The 22,560-nt window shown below is 36.9% G+C and overlaps 5 protein-coding genes across 5 annotated transcripts; 2 read left to right on the forward strand and 3 right to left on the reverse strand.

Moving 5' to 3' along the window:
- Positions 1–401: 401 nt before the first annotated feature.
- On the reverse strand, positions 402–5,935 carry LOC110376909 (arrestin domain-containing protein 2). Its single transcript, XM_021335556.3, has 6 exons — positions 5,603–5,935; positions 4,785–4,940; positions 4,211–4,428; positions 3,654–3,839; positions 2,540–2,728; positions 402–1,808 (listed from the first exon to the last, which is right to left on the reverse strand). The coding sequence occupies exons 1-6, from the start codon at positions 5,727–5,729 to the stop codon at positions 1,110–1,112; spliced, it is 1,575 nt and encodes a 524-aa protein (XP_021191231.3). The 5' UTR covers positions 5,730–5,935; the 3' UTR covers positions 402–1,109.
- Positions 5,936–6,387: 452 nt separating this feature from the next.
- Positions 6,388–9,477, forward strand: LOC110376899 (serine/threonine-protein kinase RIO2). Its single transcript, XM_021335537.3, has 8 exons — positions 6,388–6,549; positions 6,634–6,775; positions 6,862–7,030; positions 7,495–7,704; positions 7,927–8,118; positions 8,425–8,596; positions 8,818–8,931; positions 9,029–9,477. Exons 1-8 carry the CDS (start codon positions 6,484–6,486, stop codon positions 9,455–9,457), a joined length of 1,494 nt encoding a protein of 497 aa, XP_021191212.3. The 5' UTR covers positions 6,388–6,483; the 3' UTR covers positions 9,458–9,477.
- A 1,258-nt stretch (positions 9,478–10,735) lies between these two features.
- LOC135118000 (uncharacterized) lies at positions 10,736–12,191 on the reverse strand. Its single transcript, XM_064038718.1, has 3 exons — positions 11,506–12,191; positions 11,282–11,424; positions 10,736–11,106 (listed from the first exon to the last, which is right to left on the reverse strand). The coding sequence occupies exons 1-3, from the start codon at positions 11,737–11,739 to the stop codon at positions 10,911–10,913; spliced, it is 573 nt and encodes a 190-aa protein (XP_063894788.1). The 5' UTR covers positions 11,740–12,191; the 3' UTR covers positions 10,736–10,910.
- Positions 12,192–14,022: 1,831 nt separating this feature from the next.
- On the forward strand, positions 14,023–16,583 carry LOC110376898 (uncharacterized). Its single transcript, XM_021335536.3, has 4 exons — positions 14,023–14,202; positions 14,365–14,749; positions 14,867–15,073; positions 15,232–16,583. Exons 1-4 carry the CDS (start codon positions 14,167–14,169, stop codon positions 16,539–16,541), a joined length of 1,938 nt encoding a protein of 645 aa, XP_021191211.3. The 5' UTR covers positions 14,023–14,166; the 3' UTR covers positions 16,542–16,583.
- Positions 16,551–21,159, reverse strand: LOC110376900 (mitochondrial import inner membrane translocase subunit TIM50-C). Its single transcript, XM_021335538.3, has 8 exons — positions 20,957–21,159; positions 19,986–20,157; positions 19,357–19,528; positions 18,902–19,035; positions 18,342–18,567; positions 18,072–18,195; positions 17,619–17,818; positions 16,551–16,914 (listed from the first exon to the last, which is right to left on the reverse strand). Exons 1-7 carry the CDS (start codon positions 21,093–21,095, stop codon positions 17,628–17,630), a joined length of 1,158 nt encoding a protein of 385 aa, XP_021191213.2. The 5' UTR covers positions 21,096–21,159; the 3' UTR covers positions 16,551–16,914; positions 17,619–17,627.
- Between the last annotated feature and the right edge of the window lie 1,401 nt (positions 21,160–22,560).

Consider the following 22,560-nt stretch of genomic DNA (forward strand, 5'->3'; position numbering starts at 1 on the left):
TAGTTAAGCGTAGTTTCGGCTTTCGACTTTCCAGCGTCAACTGTACATGAATTATTTATTGTCTTGTCTTTTCTGGAGGCACCTTGATATAAGCACCGTTTAACCTCAAGGCTGGAATTGACACATTGTTTATGTTTTTATAAGTACAGATTACACATAAGTACACACATACAACAACACATGTGTTATAAGCGAGATTATTCATTTAAGTATTGTATAATAATATAATTAATTATTTTTATCAAAGGCCGCTGACACTATTAAGGGCTGATTTTTCAATCGCCAGATAACTTTTATCTAAAGAATATGTCTGACGATTTGACAGCTTTTGTATGGAAAATATGTCAACCCGCCATATTTATTCCTCAGATAGAAGTTAACTGATGATTGAAAAATCAGCCTTAAGTCAAATAGTTTAAATATTGGACATTACAATCTTACCTAAATCTTATACGAGTATACTTGTACAAAATGTTTATTATAAATGCATAACAATATAAGGTAGAAAACTGTATGTGTCACTTAAGTGATTACTTAAAAATATTTGTAAAAAACATAAGTAGGTACTTTTAGTACTATTAAATAATATATTTTGCGCGTCATTTATGGTCAATTTATAACAAAACATTGCCTCTTATGGCTAAGTAAACATCTTTTATCAAAATAATAATGTTTGAACAATATTTGAATATTCTCGCATGCTCAATAATAAATCTAAATTATTTCGAACTTTTCTGTATACTTGCTTTTGTATTTATAGAACGAGTTGCAGTTTATAAGTCTATATATGTCTGCTACAAAACAATGCCGTTTTTGCAGCTGATAAAAAGTTGTTTTCCACGTTAGGTCAGTTTATTAATAAGCATGCGATTGGTTTATATCGTAATCGCAATTAAATCGTAAATTATTAATAGGCATAACTTTTCTGAATATTTTAAAAGCTACGTCTTGTTTTTTTCATGGTCAGGGTCCTTGCAAATCCAGCTTGGAACATGGATCAAAGTTTTGAATAATACATTCTTTGAAGCATATCAAATGACATTATAATAAATCAAAGCGCATCAGGTAATAAATCAACTGCATAACGACATCTGGACATCTAAGCCTGCTTAGTCAGTGGGGGGCGGCGCAGATGGCGTGTAACCCCCTTGCCCATATGGAGTAACAGTATTACCCCCGGGTACATTGCCCGGGTAAGACGAGGGAGCATTGTAACCCCCCGTCGGGTACGGGGGCTGTGACGGAGCACCATGAACCCCGGGGACTACATTACCCGTAGGATAAGGCGGTTGTCCCCCGGCCATAACATTCACTGTTGGATAAGGTGCTTGGGGCACAGCGGACATATAAGAAGGTGGATTTCCCCCTGGCACACTGCCCGGGTAAGGCGACCCATCTGATTTGAAACCGATATGAAGATCCTGATACGGTTTCATTTCTATGGACACAGGAGTCTGGAAACTATGTTCTGTTGGGTAATTGTTAACCACGCTTGGGTAAGGAGGTGGGTTATTCGGGTATGAATTTCCAGCTGGATTATACGGGGCCTGTGGATTGGTTGGGTAAGAACTTTCAGCAGGATTGTATTGAACTCTTTGAAGACTGGTATTAGAGCCTCTAAAGCCTGCAGCGACTGGTGGGGGAGCTAAGGAGTCCCTAACACGATCAGGTATTGGTCCTGTAGGAAGCTGGTCGGCCATAGGATGGACATACTCGCCGTTGATGGACTCTCGTATCGGAACTAATCCGAGACAGATTTCAGCGTCATCTTGCAAGTCGTCGTGGCAGCCTGACAGTTTTATTATTACCTGGAATAGGAAATAATGTTATTTAAATGCGACATTGTTTTCGGGTGGTTTTTGGGAAAATTCGAAAAATGCTGTTTTTCTTTGAATGAATGATTTTGATTCGAATTCATCTCTAAATATAATTAGGTGTGATCTAGAATTCTAGAATTTTTATAATATTAAGAGCAAAACGATTTATGAGATTTAACCTAACCAATCAAACCAGTAAATTGCCATTAATTTAGGGAATTAGAGGCGCTAATTCACAACAGTATCACATATCTGCCATACCTACATAGGAAATGATAATTATGAGCGGATATACCCGGTTATCTCGTAAAGTCACATTCACAATTCGTGCAAAACAATCTGGTCAAATTAATAGTTTTAAAGATATTTTACTGTAAATTATATTATTACTCGTTAAAATCTAACAGTAATATCTAATTAACTATACCTAATTTCACCCCAATATTGAGGTCAAATATTTTATAGAACAAAAACTAGCTAAAGCTATTCCAAAACTAAACCCGCCAACGGTTGCACCACGCTTTCCAAGGGAATAAAAAGCAGCCAGTATGTTGTTCTATGTACCTATAAGCAAGGTATATTACCGACAAGTTTCATCAAAATCAGTTCATCTGTTTGCGTGTGAAGAGGTAACAAGCATACACACACACTTTCGTCTTTATAATACTAGTGTGATGTGATATGACAGTCTGATGATGAAGTGTAATAGTGTGATAACTTACCCTGAAGAAGTAGCCCACATCGATGATGCCACAGTTCTCGAGGAAAGGCGCGATCATATCAGGCACCTTCAGTTCGTAGGTGAAGTTTTTCTTACTGTGGCCCATTACCGGCCCCTTCTTCTCCGTTACCAGAATATTCTCCGGCATTATGTACTCCGACTGGGGGCGGTGGCTGCGGTATAGCTCTTTCTGTTGAAGAATTGTTTAAATTTTAATTATTATTTTTTTGGGCAACATGGTGCAAACTTTTTTTTTATAAGATCCGTCCCGGTTCCGCACGGGATATAAGTATTTCTCCACTATTTATTGGATGTTATTATACACAGGGATATAGGTGGCAGAGAAAGCGACTTTGTTTTACGCTATGTGATATGAAATAACACTTTTAGGGCAGTAGGTAAAATATACAGTATATAGTACAACTTTTCCGTGTGAGAGGAGGCCTGTGCCCAGCAGTGGGAAAAAAAGGCTGTAACCATAGTACAACTTGGACCCTTGGTTCCGAGGTAGATTAAAAGCCTTGGTAGGTAGAAATTATACATATATGTAGGTACATTGAAGGTAGGTAGTACAAGAAAAATAAAAGATTTTCTGCCATATCAACTTCAACAGCGAATAACGCGCTAATTATTCGTAAAACGTCACTTGCGGTTTCCCTAATCAATCGCAGCATTAATTACCTAAGTGATAAAGAATTATTAATTCGTTAACTAAGTGTTCAGGTTATGGCACTACCGTAAAAGCAAAACACTTGATAGAGTAAAATTAAACACTGTAGAAGTTAGCGCCTTTCTCCTTTAGATTAATGCCGATTGTACTTTTTGTCATCAACTTCGAGGGTAAAAGTCACATCAATGCTTTCCTCCTTCCTTCGTTGTAAACTACTTACGTCCCTTGTCCGTGTCCTTTTCAAGGACCCTTATAGCAATCTCACATTTTGGTGTCCCTGATCTCCCAGTTGGAGGTCTTTTTTTAAATCCCGCAAAATACGTTTTCTACCCTGCCTGGTTGGTAGTAATTACTGGTTCTTTTTCCAGTGCCCAAGGTTTCCAACAAGGTAAAATTAGTCTTACGCAGCTATTGGAATCTGATAACGAAGAAGTTAGGTACTCACCGAAAACAACTGGAATGTTATCTTAGTAATTTCGACGCTGCTCTCGTTGTCCACCTCGACGGCCACGGGTATGACTTGCCCGGGACAGTAGCCGGATATCGGCAGCCTCACGCGGATGGTCATGGGGTCTGGACTGCAGAAACAGTCGCAGCCGTATACTTCCTCGAATTCGATGTCTATGGGTTGCTGGTGAAGAGGGTATTTTAGTTAGAAGAGAAAGAACGACGGTTTTGCACGCGTGATTATAATGGGTCGCATTCAAGTATAACTTTACTTAAAGACTATTTCTTATTTCTTTTTGGATATAGGCGTAATGCTATTGAAATAAAAAAAAAATTACACATTTTAGACATACAACAAACAAATATGTAGTTGTTCTTTTCCACTCTTCATTTTCATGCCGTAATTATATCTATGGGCCAATATAGCCTGAAAATAAAGATATTTTGATTTCGAATTATTGAGGGGTCAGTGGATTTTTGGGGACAGATTATTATTTACCGGAAAGTGTTGATTTTCGAATTAAACATTTTAGAACTAAGTAGGTATAAACTTACCCTAATTTTAGGACTGCCCATATTCAGATCGAACGGCGCTACAACAGTAAAATGTTTCGTCACTGATTCGTTCTGTAGCGACGGATCAGCGAATACCAAGTTTGCCGTCATGGAATACACCACTTCGCCACGTTCGCCTTTAAACGATGATGGCGCTTCGAAAGGAATTTGGAATTTAAATGGAAATGACTGGCCATGGGCAGGGAGGTGGGAGACACCTGAAATTGAAAGAAAAAATAGTTTATCTATTTTAGTACTCTTTTTATCTCCTTTTTCTTATCAAGTGAGTTGTAGGTTTAATCATATAGCAAGTCCAATCCTAGTGTTGGAGTTCTCAAATCTGCCTAACAGCTATTGACTGCTGCTAACTTACATATTCTGGTCTGCATTTTGAAACGATTTTAGTTCAACCCAGGAATCGAAACTGGGACCATGGAAGTATTAATTTTGATTGATCAATTATTAAATAAAGCAGGTGTCTGATTTAGGCGACTTTTAACTAATTATTTTAGAAACTGTGTTCATGCTATGGCTAAAATGATGACGATCAAGATGAACAAATTAATCTGCATACCTGCTCCGCCTCCTCCAGCCAGCTCCTGGTTGAAGTTGAAATATTCTTCACGTCCAACATACTTGACCAGCTTATGTTTCTCAATACCATTTACTGTCTCAATTTCGCTCTCTGTCCAAAAGGAGTTTGCTTCACCAAGGAATTGCATATAAATTACTGAAAAATAACCCATAAATAACATATGTATTTGCACAAGCACTAATTTATAAAACCAAATAATAGTAAAATATGTACAAATGTTTGGTTTTGCCTGAAGATACTGATTCAGTTAGAAAATATTTGTTTTTAGATAAAGGAGAAACCTATTATTTGATGAACCAGATTCTTATTAGAATTTTATTTTATTTAATTTACTATGATTCAAGTGGTAGGAAAACAGTTAAGCTTTTGCCTTGCAAAAGAAACAGGCTTTATCATAGCTAAAAATAACATAAAGGAAGCATGAACTAAATGATCATGCATTCAAAAAAAGTTTTAATTGATGTACCTGACCATATAAGATGCATTGTGACCTAGAACTTGACACTTTCAAGTCCTATAAAACTATACCAATTTTTAGGTCAGTGGGTCATGTTAGGGGCGGATTATTGTTGGGTAAACACTTAATATATCTAAGAATATATTACGGCTATATTAAGGAATAGGAATATATATTAATAGGAATTTCATTAGTAGTAATCCGAAATGCCAGTATTTAAACTTTCAGGATTCTTTTTACTGATAAATTGAAAGCGGTTAAAAAAATAAGAAATAAAAACAAATAAATTAAATGCAAGATATTTACCAAGCAAAATAAAATAAAAAAAACTTTCACTCACCAGAAAACTTGATTGGATGTTCCAGGTAAAATATTACAGAGCCTGCTACCTCCTGGCCAGAGTAAAATACTCCCGTTGGATTGGTATCCAACCTTATCACCGCGTTATTGAAGGCGCCTCCAGCCATTATCTTCTATTTGCATACACAAACTCACACAAAAAATATGTAAATTAATGTAAATACTTTACAAAAACATAGAAACTACACGATAAACGCCGCAAAGTCGCACTCATGAAACAATCAACATTTGGTCTACTCTACAACTGATTGTAAAAAAAAAATAGAATAAAACAGAGAGGCCACCTAGGAATTTGGGCAGCGGCAAACAGAGAATAAAAATTACGTTCGGCAATTTTTGATAAATTGAGAGTTAACGCTTCTCAATATCAATTTTAATGTATTTAAAATAAGGTTGCTTTTTAATTATTACACACCAGAGTTTAAAATTAATTCTTGCTTTGACCTCGCCTTTGACGTTTATGTTCTCGCTCTCTCACAGGCTAAATGAATATTCGTTGTCTCTTTCGATTTAATTCACTAATTTACGTTTAGTTGTAGCCTAGCAACTAATGAGATAAACCAAAATTCCACGATTTCAATGGACTGCCTGGCACGTCAATTCACGTCATCATAATTAATTCAAATTTCATTACTTTGATTTTTCAAATATGAAATACTGAAACATCACATAATACAACTAAGCAAATATATTTTATCGCATTTGATTATTCGATAAGAAAAGTATAAACAAAACGCTTACGCGAAAATCCATTCTTGACAATGACATTTGAATGAATTTCTTTTCTTGTGTGATGATGTGATCACGTTGTGTTGTTGTATATTAATTTCTTGTAATCGACCTTAATTACAAGTTTTCAAGATGGGGAAGCTAGACGTTGCAATACTGCGCTATTTAACAGGCGAAGACTTTCGAGTTTTGACCGCTGTGAGTGGCTCTACTAAAATAAACATAAGTTTTTTAACCTCAAACAATTCCTTGTAAGTTGCTCTATTTTTTAAATATTTCTAGGTGGAAATGGGTATGAAGAACCATGAGCTAGTGCCTGGATCTCTCGTAGCATCCATAGCCAATCTTCGTCACGGTGGAGTCCACAAACTGATGAAAGAATTGTGCAAACATAGATTGTTGACATATGAGCGTGGTAAACATTGTAAGTACAAAGCTATATAAATATTAATATTTTATAATTTATTTGGCGATGAATCGATTAACCAACCATTATTTTTCCTTGTTCAGATGATGGCTATCGTCTCACAAACGCTGGCTATGACTACTTAGCCCTAAAAGCACTGACTAACAGAAAAGTGATTGCCTCATTTGGAAACCAGATAGGAGTCGGCAAGGAATCTAATATCTACACAGTCGCTGATGAAGATCGCAATCCACTTTGTCTGAAGCTCCACAGGTGAGGTTTTCTCATGATTTTTCATTACTATTGTACTTACACTTAAGGACAAACAAAATTCTGTTGTCAATCTTTTCATTTGATGATAGGTAACCAATTTAATGTTTACAACAAGTTGCCTATTTATTCAATCAGCAATTTACTAAAAACCAATAGAAATATATAAAGACAAATGTGCTTAAAATTGTACATTGTGGAACACCATGAACTGCAAACAAGAAAACATTGGCACACTTACATTGCCTTTGTATTTAACTAATGTAGTAAGAATTTATGATTGCATAGTAGTAACAAACAGCACTTTAAGCTTAGCTTTTGATTCTGATTATTGTGGTGAACACAATTAAAAGCTTTAGAGAGATCACAAATTCATCCCCTTTCTTTAGGTATTTGTCAGGAAGGCATCAAGATGTACTTACAACATTAGAAAAGATATTTGTAAATATATAATGTCACTTTTCCAGACTTGGCCGCACATGTTTCCGTAACATAAAGGACAAACGCGACTACCACGCACATCGTAACCGTGCATCCTGGCTCTACTTGTCCCGTATATCGGCCACCAAGGAGTTTGCATATATGAAGGCGCTGTACGACAGAGATTTCCCAGTTCCGAAGCCCATAGACTTCAACAGACATTGTGTTGTGATGCAGCTGGTGACAGGGGGACCTTTGTAAGTACCCACTGGTAATTTCACATCTAGCTATGTTATTCGCCAAAACAAAGCTGTTACATATTGAGAACTGCAATTCAATTGTTTACAATAACAACTTTCAAAGCGAGGATACCACAGGGGTGAATGCTAAGCCCATTATGTTATAAATATTCATTCCTTTATATCTTTATTAAGTAAAATTTACTTACCATCTCTTTAAAATCTTTTCCTTGCTTACAGAACTCATGTAGCTTCAGTAGCAGACCCGGAAGGCTTGTACGATGAGCTGATGAACCTGATAGTGCGCCTAGGCAACTGTGGCGTCATCCACGGCGACTTCAACGAGTTCAACATTATGATTGATGAGGAAAACCATCCTATCATCATTGATTTCCCACAGATGGTCTCTACTTCTCATCCTAATGCTGAACTGTGAGTTTTTGGCATTTAATTTAGTGATGACAATACATGCTAAAACCTACAAATTCTGACCACAGTTCTGTCATTTGCACAATCAAGTGAATCTGGATTGACTTTTAGTCTAATGGATCTGGATGCTATTTTCAGACATCCTAAACCTACTTTCCTTTAACTTTCACCTCCCTACTAGAACCTACTTCTGCTGGGGTAGTTTAACCCTGATAGTTGCATAATCAAGAATTTATTTCCTTTTATTTTTAATTTAAAAATCCTACCCAACAATCATAAATTAATTCTACATGTTCACAATTTTTCCAGTTACTTCGATCGCGACGTGCGCTGCGTCCGCGAGTTCTTCAAGAAGCGTTTCGGGTACGAGAGTGACCTATACCCGAAGTTCAGCGACCTCGAGCGTGATGATGAACTGGACACGGAGATCGCCTGCTCAGGGTACAAGCGCACTAAGGATGTTGATAATGAATTGCTTGAGGTAAAGATATGGTTTCATTTGGTAGTGTATAGGAATAAGGAGGAGTGTGAGAGTGGCGAATGACCAGAAAAAACCGTGCATCTGGAATAACTAGTGTTTGCCGAAAATATGTAAAGCACCAACTTTGGATTAATTTGGTACCTATTTTGTAACAATTAGGTTACAAGTGAGTAAAACTACCCCATATGATCAGATTTATTAAATTGACATGTTATTTTCAGCAAATGGGTATTGGTCTTCAAGTTAGTGATGATGAAGAGGAATCTGATGATGAACAGGAGACAGAAGCAAACACCAAGATGTCAGAGCAAGACCTAGATGAGCTTAGGAAAGAGGTACTTAATTTTTTTTTAATACGTACTTATAATTCTATGCATAGCTATTTTCAGAAACTCTCTTTGAAATATAACTTATGTCTTGCCATTTTTATAGGTTGATGCATCAATACAAAACGATGAACGTCCCATTCATCAGATCACCACAAAAACCGTGAACCTAACTATAGAAGACAAAGTTACTCCAAAAGAAACTAAAAATGAAGATGAAGAAGAAATACCAACACTCGTTGACCCAACCGAAAATAGCGATGGAGATTTAGACAAGAATTCACAAAAGTACAGACTTGCTATGATAGAGAAAGCATTGTCAGACGTCAGATCTATGAGAACATACACATCAGCAAGTACAATAGCCCCAGAAGTAGTGAAACAGCAAGTTAAGAAAAATCTAGAAATAAGGCAGAAGAAAATGGAGAGGAAGAAGGCGATTGCAAAAGGAGAAGCTAGTGCTGTCACTCGGCAGAGGAGAGATAACCGAGAAACTATTCGCGAAAGCCACGGAATCTGGGGCTGGGATGAATAAAATGTATTTATTATATTTAATCGTATTTTTTTATTGCTGTGTCCATTAATTCCTGTAATTTGGATGATGTATTGCTGCTCCGCTTAGTGATGTTCGTCCATGACGACTAGCTATTGTCTGACGGGCTAGGGGTAGTGACCCGAATGTTGGGATTCTTCCAGTTATGATTTCTCTCGTAAAGTACTTGTAAATATGTTTCTATACAAAACATGGAATACAACAAATTCAATTTACCACTATTTAAATACCTATTTTTTGATGGCTTGTGTTTAAACACCACCCAGAAAAGTACCTATTTTACTACCAAAAAAATTCTAAACGGTTACCAAAATGGATAAATGGTCAATAACGTTGGACCAAATAACGTTTCCAAAAATATTATTAAGTAAAACCATTTTTTCGTATTATTGACTACTAAAAAAATATATGGACGCCTTTAAAATACACTTTAGACCAAATATTATATATTGTCACTACTTAGATGTTACCAATTATGTAATACCATGACTCCTAATTTGGTCATTTTTGTTAGACTAAAAAAGCTAACGATCGCTAGAATATTTCCCAAATACCAATTAATATACTGGGGTTCCCAAACGTACGTCGCTTATTTATTGTTATATGAATTTGTGTGTAACTCAGTACGTTTAAAATGTAAGCACGCACCATGCAGCAAGCATGGCTTCTGTCACGGCTCCGGCGCTGCAGGGCTCCGGCGGTGCCATGCGAGCTTATCGTCGCAGATGGTTTTCACGCTCACCACCGCAGCTTCGGCTTGCTGGCCGGCTCCGCCGGCCAGCCTCAGCCGCAGCGGCGGGCCTTAAAACTACCTGCGCCTCAGCTCGCAGGCCGCCTCGCCCCTCCGCGCCTACGCGGTTTTGAATTGCACTCTAGGGGTAGGGCAGACAAGACTACGTGGAGTCGGTTTTGCAGCGATTCGTTTTCGTCACTAACTTTGATTTTTGGTAGTAATATTAATCTTTTAGTTGGATAGAATTTGGTGACCATTAATCCATTTTGGGAACCAAAAATAATATGTGTGCGAGATTTGCGATTTTTCTGATGTTATTTTATTTTTTTTGGATCATAATATTATATACTTTAGTGCCCTTTTAATAAAGTCAAATTATTTTTTTTGGAGTTGTTTATTTTATTTGGTGCCTCAGCTTAGAGTCTTAAAAATATTTTTGGTGACCGCCTAAATTATACCCTTTTTTGATTTCTCCAATGCAATCGATTGCGTAGAAGTAGATCATACTTTAACCACTAATAAGTAAGTCTCTGCAACATTCATCTTAAAACTCTCGATTTGTTTTTATTCCGCATATCAAACAAACAATGAAAATCGAAAGAATAAGCCTATCGACATTCTTAGGAAGACTATTTCAAATGGGCGTACCCCTAGGCTCTATACTTGGACCGTCCTTACAATTCTGTGTTAATTAATAATTTACTATTGGAAATAGCAGTTGTTATTGTCGAAACACTTCTTTACCTTCTTCTTGTTAGCAGCGTATCCTTCCAAACTGATCGTATAACCGAACACGCTAGTCGATATTTTAGATTCTAATACCGAGATGTAGTTATCATCGCTATAAAATGGATAATTAAGTAAATTGTAATTACCAGCGCGTATTGGACATTGAATTCTGAAAGAAGACCAAGTTAAAAACATAACGTGTAAGGAAGTCAATCTAAGCAATATCTGTGAGAGCGACGATGCATTTATCCGAAAAGTGAGCTTAAAGCATCGTCGCTCTATTCAAAATTAAAGGTACATTTTAGTAAAGCAGGTATTTGTTATATCTACAAGAAAGGTCTTACTTTGGTCTCGTATAATTAAAGAGAACATTGTATAAGTTTTGATGCACTTCGTCAGCACTGCAGCCGTTGTTTACCACGAAGAATGACTTGAAGAAGTCACAGGTATCTATGTTACGGATGTCCACGCATTTCTGCATAGTGGCCTGTAGAAGAGCAAAAAGAGCCTTTAGTTACCCACGTTCTACCTATGTCACGTTTAGACTTATTTACTTCGTGGCCCTTACCTTTATCTTCCATCCATTGCCGATGTCTTCAGTAATATTAATGACTCCGCTCAATTTTGAATCGTAACTCTCCGTTGTAACACTGAGCTCAGAAACTTTCACAATGATCTCTTGAGGGTCGTAACATGGCCCAACCCGGGTTACCAGTAAATGCGTAGGTGCTCGACTACTGCCTACACCGACGAAATAAGAAGCTATGAGGATTATGTAAGGAGTCATCAAAATCTTCATCATTTTACGTGTAATTTCAACTTAGGTATGAGGAATGATTTCTATACTTAACTGCCGTAATTGAGATGCTATTTTAAATGATATTATAATGAAAATCACTGATTTGATCTCGAATTTTGATTTTTAATATTAATAGATCATGATAAGATCCAATTTGAAATCCAATCAAAATCGCATTTGGTATTGTAATTGCTGCTTTAGGTACCTACTTTCCTGCGCAATCGAGTCAGAGATAGCATTGTGAAATCGATTTAGGGCTCCGGTCCCATACAAAACTGCAACTCACGTCCAATACGGCTGACTACACTTGAAAGTATGGTTACAGTACCAAACGGGCTGCCGAACAAAATTGCATCGCATCTCAAGTTTTTGCTAATTCGCATCGCATCGCAGTTTTGTGTGGGCGCCCTTATGGAATGTACACTCTAACTGACTGTACGCACGATTTATGGAGAACTTACATTACAAACAAAAATGAATAGTCGACTATGATGTTTACATCATAGCTTACATGGTACGTCTCTAGTCGATGTAAGTTTTTGACCATTGACATATATTCTAGCGATAGACAAGAACATCCATACAAATAATTTACCCGCTTATGTCGTCTGTTGACATCTCGTTGACGTATTGTGACATGTAGTTGTTATGGACCATGTGATTAATTCGGGCATTATAAATAATGCCCGAGCATTATGAATAATGTCTAGCTTTATCGGGCCACGTGATTAATAACTATCTTAACTTCATTATTTATCACATTGCACGGGCATTATTATATTGCTACATGATAGTTGGGCAATTTGATAATAAAGCTATATTTTATGCGGTGCGAGGGTGGCAGTTGTTCTACAACTGCCACCCTCGCACATAAATAAATCCTGTTACTTGCTACATATTTTATGATTATTGTTTTAAATTATATGTTCTATTTTAATGGAAAATTACAAGTCTAGCCACAAAATTATTAATTGGACTATTGTCATCTGATTTACTAACTCGGCCTTGTTTTTCTTGATCTCATTTTTCTTGGCTCGTTTTTTTTATGGTAGAATTTAATTTGGATTCAAAATATTGTATTAAAAATTGAACTTAGTGACGAAAACGAGTCGCTGCAAAACCGACTCCACGTAGTCTTGTCTGCCCTACCCCTAGAGTGCAATTCAAATCCGCGTAGGCGCGGAGGGGCGAGGCGGCCTGCGAGCTGAGGCGCAGGTAGTTGAAACGCTCGCCGCCGCGGCTGAGGCTGGCCGGCTGAGCCGGCCAGCAAGCCGAAGCTGCAGTGGTGAGCGTGAAAACCATCTGCGACGATAAGCTCGCATGGGACCGCCGGAGCCCCGCAGCGCCGGAGCCGTGACAGAAGCGATGCTTGCTGCATGTTGCATGCTTACTTCCATGCTGGGTCAATTAATATGGGATGTGTTATGTTTAAAAAAATGAAATTAAATATGTTTGTATTACTTTGCCCAAAAGGTCACGGGTAATATGTATAGTGCCCGGTCAGTTTGATTATTTGAATAATTATTATCAAATTGCACTCTCATATTGGGCATTTTTCATAATGACCGGGCATTATGTATACTGCCCAATTTATCACTTGGTCCATAACATAGTCATCCTCATTGATGTTAATTGCTGCAGTGTCGCTCGTATTTTGCCTACATTTTTCATTACTCAAAAAGTTTATATCTAAGTGAATTCAAAATCATGTAATATATCAAAAAGTTTATTTATATCTAATTGAATGCAAAATCATGTAATATATTAAAACCAGGAACTTATTTTTTGGGTTTTTAATATTAATTACGATGTTTTTTTTCTTAAGAGGGCTATCACAAATTTTCGCGAATTTAATTATTTTTTCTTGAAAGTAAGAACATACCATGACAAAGTGAAGTCTGTTTTCATTGATATTTTACCTACTGCCAGTTTTATGGCATATCTGTTTCTGCACGATTTTCTTAATCCATAATTTAAGATGGCGGGCGGGAACAAATTAATGCATATTTGTAAAATTGAATTATAAATGAAAAGTATGATATAGGTACAAGCGTTGTAATAGCATGAACAGCGTGTAATTTTACTAACTTGACTCTCGAATAGTTTATATGTGTAAGTTTATACCTTGATATGTATTTTCTATTTTATAATTGTCGTTTCATAGACATCCATCTGACGCAGGTGTCAAAATCGCTCTGATTTGCCATTTTGGGCAATGCATAGTCTGCACTGCAGTTCAGTGTGGTAAGCTTTTTGTTCGGAACGTTCTATCTAGTACGTAGTACATATATATCGATGTTTTTGACATTTCGCGGTAAACAAATTTTAACCTCAAAGTTTGCAGGCTCAGTTTCCTCCGTAATATTATTTTCCTCTTTGTATGTATAGTTTTATGTGGAAAATTACTGGAAATAGCAAAAAAACATTACAATGGCTCTGGAAGATAGTAAAAAAGATTTAATAAAGGTTTGTTAACCCAAAGTTGCTATAATGTCGTTATCTTTGTCATTTAATCAGCTGCTTATTGCGAAAAAAATGCTTAAGTGGTTCGCTTTTCGTGAAATTTGCAATTGCCTTTAGAAATTAACATTTACTTTACACAAGCCTTTAAATTCTCATAATTTTCAGAAAAAGAAAGACGTAACATTCGTAGCCAGCGGTTTAGACAATAATGCTTCCGTAGACAGAATAATTGAATATTTAGAAGAAAATCAGAAGAAAAAGAATAAGATTTACACATTGTACAGTCAGACAGTAAGACAGAGACGGACCACAGCGGGAAAATATCATGAAAACAAGCATTTCCTTCTTGTTGGACATCCGTTAAACGTGTTCAGTGATGACTGGGATGGAGGGCTCAAATCCGGTTACTTTGAAGCATTCCCACATAGGAGCATGTTGCCTAAAATGATATCGGTTTTAAAAAATATTGATAAGAAAGACCCAGTTACTGAGTATATGAAGAAGAAAATGATTTGGCAAGACACCTTGACTGACTATAAAAGAATTACAAGTAAGTTATTACTAAAATTCTCTCTAAGTATGTTAGCCGCTAAACGTTATATACAGTTCAAATAAAATATTTTTTACCTAAGAGTTATATGTAGTTCAAATAAAATATATTTTCCAGGACTTATGAAGCGTAAATATGAATGGATTAATGATGAAGTACTACACTGCCCAAAGCAACTGGTTGAAATAGCAGCTCACTATGAACAGAACCCGGACCCATACTTTGAGAGCAGTTACAATTGGTACTACGCTGGCCATGGAAACATACAGCTTATTTGTTACAACGGATGGGATTATGTGCTGCATAGTGAATTTAGTTGTGTGTGTAAGTACCTTTGTACTGCCTGTAAAAGGTTTTTTTTTTGAAGAATTGTATGAGTTATTTCCATTCATTTGTCTTTCCTTGCCGAAGCTTTTACACTATAACAAAATATTTTGTTTATTTACAAATGGTCTGAAATATTCCTTTTTTTTGCTCCACAGATATGACCCATTTCTCAATAAGCAGTTTATTAGTAAATGACACAGTAGCAAAGTTTGACTGTGGAGAAGACCTAGACATTCTTGAAACAATATCATCACAGAACATCATAGCGCTACGAACCAAACATAAAATATTTATATTGAAAATCAGAGAACTTGATAGTATTATACAGTTAGAAAAAATTAAGGAAATGGAATCTAAATTTGCTTTCACTGGGATATCTTTTGATGAGTACCATAAAAACATACTATATGTAACAACTTTGAATTTTTACTTGACCATTGTAAACTTAGACAGGATGACAGGTCGAAGTAGACAATTACGAGGGACTGTTGCAACATTGATTGATAATTGGAGCACAGTTCTTGGCAGCGAAAGAGGGTACTTCACGCACGTTTCCAAAAGCTCCATTACTCTCTATGACAAGAGGTCTAATGCTGCCTTCCAGCGTTGGAGAAACGTTCGGAGTATCACTGACGATGTGGTATGTAACGACATTAGCGTAGCTAGCCATGCCACAGATAAACGCCTGCTTTACTTTGGAACTGATCATCATCTATTCCTTATGGATCTACGTTACAGTAAAACAGAAAAGAACAAACTAAAAGTTGTTCAACGATGGACACATGGAATGCAATGCCTACCTACCTACATGAAAGTATGTAAGTTTGAATATAACAAAGAGTTGGTATGCCTTAGTAGTCAGTGGTGTGAAGATATGTGTGTGGTAAGCAATCACTCTGACAGGCTGAACAGGCAGTCAGACATCAGCAGTGTTACCATTCCTTATAGGCCACCTAGTATATTACAAGCTTTAAAAGATGCAAAAGAGAAAATGCTTTGCTGTGACCTAAATAATCCACTAGAAGCTAGACTGTGTTCAGCAATCACAGGACTAGCAGTAACAGATGAAGATGATAAATATCACTTACTCATGTTAAACTCTTTGGGTGATATTTCATGTCACAGTTTGTGTCCACAATACATGACAACCTTTTTCGAAGACACAAGTGCTGAGCTGCTCAGTGAATGGAGCAAACCTTATAATAGAGAGCAGAAGGACTTGGAAGTGTCATCAGTCCTGGATATTAGAAAAGTGTGGAAAAACTTGAAGAGGATCCCTGATGATTTCAAATTAGGTGAAAATAAGTTTATGAAGAAATCTTGCAAGTTTAGTGAAAAAGAAATCTATGACTCTTTCGAAAATGGAGACCTGGAAACTGAACTTTTGGAGATATGGACGAAGACTCCGGCGGAAGATAAGAAAAATGAATCGTCATTCAATTTATTTTTCTGCAATGATGAATAAAACAACAACTTTATTTATAAACAACTATATTTCCTACCTATATGACTGAGTTTTTACAAACAACCTTGCATACATCAAATCAACATACAAACATATACACATTAAAATTAATTCATGAACATTGATGACGACGTAATTTTAAACGTCGCCGAATAAGTACAAATATGTAGTAGAGAGTTTAAAATTACGTCTTCACGGAAACGAGTTGGGAACTATAAACCATTCATACAAACAATTTAATAAGTGTTGCACTAAGCAAGTCTACTTACAATGCATGTAAATGCAAAGTTGTTAAAGCTTAGCTTTTTAACATTTAGCGTCAGTAGATGTCCCGCCGAGGTATTCGTTCAGTCTTCGGGTACGTCGTCGAAAACTGTAAAATAAACAAATAGTTGATATCTCCCAACTCATTTACAATTTGTGCCATTGATATAAAAATTATACAAAACATTCGAGGACCATCCTCCATACACACACATTTAAGTATACCTAAGTACTTGAAATGCTAGTATATTAACATAACAGTCAATAGAAAAATACTTTGACTTTGAATCCTTGAATGAACGAACCCTAAGTTTCTATGGAAAAACTTATTTACAGGTAAAAGATAATATTTTCGTGACCAAAGTCAGACAATAAAAATATTATGGCTCCAAAAGGCAGCTCCTGTCACTGCAGCTGCAGCAGCTGTGACACATACGATAGTATGTAATATGAATAGTGAAATAAGAGAAAATATAACAATAAATAAATTATTTATCAGACAACTACAAAGTGGCAAAATAATTGAGTGTCTGGGTATATACAGGGCGAGAGGGCATTTTTATTTTAATTATAGCTAAGTTACATATAAATTGATAAGATAATAATATTTTTCACCATGTATACTACTGATTACATGCTGTGGGATTATCCAATGATATCAAAGAACTTTCACAATTATTTGATGAAGAAACCAGGACAAAGATAGCTGAAATCGCGAATTCCGAACAAATGAGATGATAAACACATTCCTTTTCCATATGAGAAGAGTCCTGTGAGCTGCAGTGGGACGATAAACATGCTTGCTTGACTGACCTACTGGTACTAGCGCCTGGTGAAGGTCCGGAGCCAGCTCTTGGTGAGTGGCTGGTCAGGCCCCTTGTTCTCCCGCTCCTTCTCCTCGAGCTGCTCCATCAGCTTGCGCTGGTTCTCGCGGAAGGCGGCGATGGGGTCATCGAACTGACTGTAGTAAGTCAGAACCTCGCGAACATCGATCACGTCTGACATTGCTATCGCTGTGGGTAAACAGTTATTTGAAATTGAATGTCAAGTTCAAGAATTATTTTTGGGATCCAAGCCAAGTCCAAAACAATAAAAAATTCAACGACTAAGTAATTTTCGCACATAACCCAACAGTAATTTAATTTCATAAATATTGATCGAAGTTTGGCTTTCCATTCGAGTTTCAGTATAAACGTGTTTATATGGGCCTCAATGGCGGAAATATATGGGTATAAAATAAGTATAGTGAGGGAATTGTGATCTTACTCTGTAGCAGATTGGCGAGGTCTAATAGTGCGGTGTCGTCATCAGCTCCCTTCCACTTCTTGAGGATCAGCGAGTTCTGCGGGTGGAACTTCGTCGCTTGTTTGTTCCAGTCAATCACGATTACCTGGAATTATTGGAGGCTGTTGTTAAAACCATTTGATTCAATAACTACGATTCAATAGATACAGAAACTGCGATATTTGAGAAGACATATAGAGTGCGGATCATAGAGTGAGGATCTTTTGGTAAAACACTTAAAACCACTGGTACCTTCGATAGATCCCGGTTAAGTCCCTCAAGATTCTTAACATGGACACCATCAATGAAATGCGTTGAATCCCTGAAGAGCCGGTAGGTAATGAACTTATTCTCAGGATCTAACTTGTCCAGCACCGGCCAGATCATAAATGCATTCTCTGAAGTGAAGATCACCACTTCATAGTTGGAGCTCGCTACAGTTTGCAGGAACTGGTCTACTCCAGGGCGCTTCTTGAACCTGGAAGCGTAAAGTTTTAGCGTATATTCTTATCTTGAAGGTTAGTATAAATGGGCGATCTTTAACAAAATAGAAGGTGGTGGTGGAATGTTTTAAAAGACCAAGAGTGGTGTGCACTGGCAGTTTGACCAATTGCGAGTCTTTATTTTTCGTTTTTCCCATAGTTTAAAAAGGTTTAATATTTGTATCAATTGCACATAGTAACTTCAACTAAGAATGAAAAATCATAAAATATACTGCAAAATGTAGACCAGTAAAGGACTGTTGAAAATCACATGTAAATCGGTTCAGCCGCGCAGAAACATACATACAAAAACGTCAAACAAAGTCTTACCTCCAGCCAGTCTGGTAGGACCAGTCAGGATGCACCAGCACATCGGTGAACTCTAGCACCAGGGTGTAGGTGGGCTGGTACGGCGGCGGCAGCGGGTCCGGCAGTAGCTTCTCACGGGAAGGCTCCTTTATCATCTGCAGGTACACATGTATATTTGTACATAGAGTTACGATTTACGATATGTAGGCTGTGATAGACACTAACGAAGTAATTTAGGCGGTTAAAAAAGGCATAGGTTTCCTATAAGTAAACACTTTAGATTGGCGCCATTTTTTTCCGGCATGCTAGCGATTTATGGGGGATTTCTATAAACTATCTCCTTTGATTTGAATTTAAGGGATGTCCAATTTCAATCTCAAATCAGAAAACCATGGATAGATAAGTTGCAGCAATCCACAGGTATGTAGCTGAAAATAGTCTTCTAAGCCTGACTAACGCCACGAATCACCCATCACCTTTTCATAGAAGGTAAGTTCCTTCCAGGTGCGGCGTAGATACTGCAGCACAATGGGCATGTCTGAGAACTCGTCCTCGATGATCTGTCCGTCGTCGCCGCGGCGAGGCGCGCCCATCTCCACCACCAGGCAGCCGCCCATCACTGTCATGGCGCCGCCGAATACCGCGAAACTGCAATCACATAATTATAATGCTACACATATTTCTGTTGTTAAGGTTATCATCTGCCTAGACATATCTCAACTATGTTGGAACCAGTGGTTTACATGGAGCAGCTGCCTATCTGACCTTCTCAACGCAGTTACCCAGGCAACCTGATACCCCTTTGTAAGAACGGTTGTCAGACTTTCTGGCTTCTGATGAAACACAAAGGAACTCATAATGACAAGAGGGTCACCTATCCACTGACTGACTGTGCCAAGGTCTGCCCTAGGACCTAAACAATGGTGGTAACATTTAGCCCAATAAAGAACATTGAGAGATAGTAAGTTACACTTTTACAAATAATATAGGAGATAGTTTTTGCCTGTATCACAGTATTTTGATAATAATTTACTAATCTAAAAGAGTTCAAATGTTTTTGACAACCCTGCACAAAGTTTAATAGATATGTATAATGATGCCGTACCCCATCTTCATCCGTCTCCAACTCTTCTCATGTTCTTCTGACTTCTCTTTGTTCTCCTGTTCGAACTTCTCCTGCTCTTGCTTGATGGCCTGTGCATCCTCCGTAGTCAGAGGATTCTGTGGGAAAAACCGGCCCAGGATGTCTGTCTTCTCAGCTTGCTCTTTTTTGTTATCTGGAATATTTAATTTTTAAGTCTATATTTATAGGATTAAGGAAATAAAGTATGAACGAACTGTAACTGGTAATCGTAAAATTGAGAAGTATTGTATCTGTTTAGTGGATGTCATCTATTCTCCTCAATCTATAATTATATGTACGTTTTGAAAGCTAGCTACCGACTGCAACTGCCAACCGCATGTGTAGCGACTGCATGAAATTGGCAGCAGATGCAATACTGGTTTGTATATATTTACATGAATTAATCGTTTTGTATTAAAGCGGCAGCAGCATGTGCCATCGCTCTCAGATATTAACCAAGTCCTTGCAGTCCGCAGCCAGCATTCAAGTAGGTGGGCATTCAGGTAAGTAGCAATTGGTCAGTGGATCATCAGTCAGGCATAATTTCATTTAAATGTCCATAAAATATTAATAGATTTCACAAAGTAACCACCCATTAGAACTACTAACCATGTGACATGTAAGTTTAGTCTTACATCAGAAATGAAACATGCTAAGTACACAAAAACTATGAAACAACCATGATCTGTTTCAGCCCAAAAAAGTTTCAGGGACTCTTTTTAACTATGCTTTAGTTTAAAAAAACACCATAAAAATGATTCTTTATGGTACAACCAAGAATTTATTTTACACCCTTTGCTACTTAATTCGTGAACATAAATTTTATATCAGCATTTTCAAAAGTGATTGAAATTATTCATATAGTTTCATGACAGCGTTTAATCAGAGATGAATGATAAAACCAATATTGATTAAATATTTAGCCGGGTATAGAGTCGAAATTGGATACTAACCTAAATTTTCCGTACTGTACAATTTGGGTGAGTTGGCGGTAAGTAGCCATACATTCTGCCTTAAATAATTTTTAGAACGCAGATTCGATATCTTACAACACGCAGTTTTTGTTAGAAAAAGCACTTTTCTAAGAGACATTATTTCATTTGAAAAAATCACATTCACAACAAATGAAGAAACGTCATTGAACTGTCATTTTTATCTTGTGCCATAGAGGTGTGTTTTGTTTCAAATACTAGAGAGGTGTAAAAGTAAACTGAAAGTTTCAGTTGGTTAGTCGAGTTTCGTGATTATCACTTTTTAGAATATTTCAATATGAATTGCCCGAATTGAATGCTGAAATATGAATTGCCTCGTGCATGAACCATATTTTAATATTAATAGCCTGTTTGTCCGTACTACAAACAAACTCAAGTCCCGATCCAGTAAAATCAAAGAGGGAAACTTATTACAAAACGCATTTTCAAAATTGATAATTTTAGTAATGTCAATGTCAGATGTAGGAGGGTAACCATAGAGTATAGTAAATAGATTGGGAATAGAGAACCCACTTCGATTTTTTTCTGCAACCTTCAAACGATTTTTGAAGCGCCATCTGGTATCGTCTGCCGAAACAAATTGTTTATGTGTGCGTACATCCCATTTCACACACATGTATACATCAGTATTGTCTACAGGTTATTCGTCATCTCGACAGACTAAACTCACCATTAAAGTGTCGAGTTGGTGAAACTCGAAATTTGTACATTTATCATGTCGTCAACTCGCCACTCAAGATTTTCATTCGTGTCCAGTTAGTGAAACTTAGATTTTATCACTTTTATGTTTTCGCCAACTGGATACATTGTGTCACAAACATCATCGGCCACTGAACGTCCATTTTGCAAACGTTTGAAACGCGAAAAGTTGATTCCCAAACTTGGCGAAAACATAAAAGTGATAAAATCTAAGTTTCACTAACTGGACACGAATTAAAATCTTGACGTGGCGAGTTGACGACATGATAAATGTACAAATTTTGAGTTTCACCAACTCGACACATTCGTGGTGAGTTTAGTGTGTCGAGATGACGAATAACCGTCTATAGATATTCTAGGGAATTTGTTCATACGTACGTACTACAAATATATAGCCACAGAATGTAGAAAATAGTTATTTATTGAATATGGAAATACAACACAGATTACTACAACTCAACAGAACAACGTTAATGTAGGAACATTTAGAAAGTACTTAGTAGGCGACCTGGAATTTAAATAAAAATCATATTTCAATTTTATGTTTATGTTTATTGCACATAAAGTGAAAGTTTAGTTTCATCATCCTCATTTTCACGATATTGTTTCTAACACCACATTTATACATTTTTCCATGTATCATATTAAATGAGCTTGAATTTAAGGAATCAAATAAATTGTCCATCATTTTGGTAAATGTAATTACTTGGCGGCACTCATTAGATAAATCGCCCCTAGCAGATAAATGTTCTGCAGCTGTAGCAACACTGCGGCTAAAAATTTGGGTTGCGTGTTTGACCTTCATTTTTTATTTTCTCCACATAAATATGTTCATCAGTTAGTTTCTGACATATTTTTAATTCACC

This window comes from Helicoverpa armigera, chromosome 17, assembly GCF_030705265.1.
Source record: "Helicoverpa armigera isolate CAAS_96S chromosome 17, ASM3070526v1, whole genome shotgun sequence".
NCBI classification, from domain to species: domain Eukaryota; kingdom Metazoa; phylum Arthropoda; class Insecta; order Lepidoptera; family Noctuidae; genus Helicoverpa; species Helicoverpa armigera.

Excerpts from the sequence above, each read along its gene's own strand:
- LOC110376909 (XM_021335556.3), bottom strand. The coding sequence starts at position 5,729 with ATGGCTGGAGGCGCCTTCAATAACGCGGTGATAAGGTTGGATACCAAT. Across the intron at positions 4,941-5,602 it reads ACATCCAATCAAGTTTTCTG|TAATTTATATGCAATTCCTT; the intron begins GTGAGTGAAAGT and ends GTTATTTTTCAG. Across the intron at positions 1,809-2,539 it reads ATGTGGGCTACTTCTTCAGG|GTAATAATAAAACTGTCAGG; the intron begins GTAAGTTATCAC and ends TTCCTATTCCAG.
- LOC110376899 (XM_021335537.3), top strand. The coding sequence starts at position 6,484 with ATGGGGAAGCTAGACGTTGCAATACTGCGCTATTTAACAGGCGAAGAC. Across the intron at positions 8,119-8,424 it reads TCTCATCCTAATGCTGAACT|TTACTTCGATCGCGACGTGC; the intron begins GTGAGTTTTTGG and ends CAATTTTTCCAG. Across the intron at positions 8,932-9,028 it reads TAGATGAGCTTAGGAAAGAG|GTTGATGCATCAATACAAAA; the intron begins GTACTTAATTTT and ends CCATTTTTATAG.
- LOC135118000 (XM_064038718.1), bottom strand. The coding sequence starts at position 11,739 with ATGATGAAGATTTTGATGACTCCTTACATAATCCTCATAGCTTCTTAT. Across the intron at positions 11,425-11,505 it reads GCAATGGATGGAAGATAAAG|GCCACTATGCAGAAATGCGT; the intron begins GTAAGGGCCACG and ends GCTCTTCTACAG. Across the intron at positions 11,107-11,281 it reads TTTAATTATACGAGACCAAA|AATTCAATGTCCAATACGCG; the intron begins GTAAGACCTTTC and ends GTCTTCTTTCAG.
- LOC110376898 (XM_021335536.3), top strand. The coding sequence starts at position 14,167 with ATGGCTCTGGAAGATAGTAAAAAAGATTTAATAAAG. Across the intron at positions 14,750-14,866 it reads TGACTATAAAAGAATTACAA|GACTTATGAAGCGTAAATAT; the intron begins GTAAGTTATTAC and ends TATATTTTCCAG. Across the intron at positions 15,074-15,231 it reads TAGTGAATTTAGTTGTGTGT|ATATGACCCATTTCTCAATA; the intron begins GTAAGTACCTTT and ends TTTGCTCCACAG.
- LOC110376900 (XM_021335538.3), bottom strand. The coding sequence starts at position 21,095 with ATGTCTCTTAGAAAAGTGCTTTTTCTAACAAAAACTGCGTGTTGTAAG. Across the intron at positions 20,158-20,956 it reads GTACAGTACGGAAAATTTAG|ATAACAAAAAAGAGCAAGCT; the intron begins GTTAGTATCCAA and ends TAAATATTCCAG. Across the intron at positions 19,036-19,356 it reads AACTTACCTTCTATGAAAAG|ATGATAAAGGAGCCTTCCCG; the intron begins GTGATGGGTGAT and ends GTGTACCTGCAG.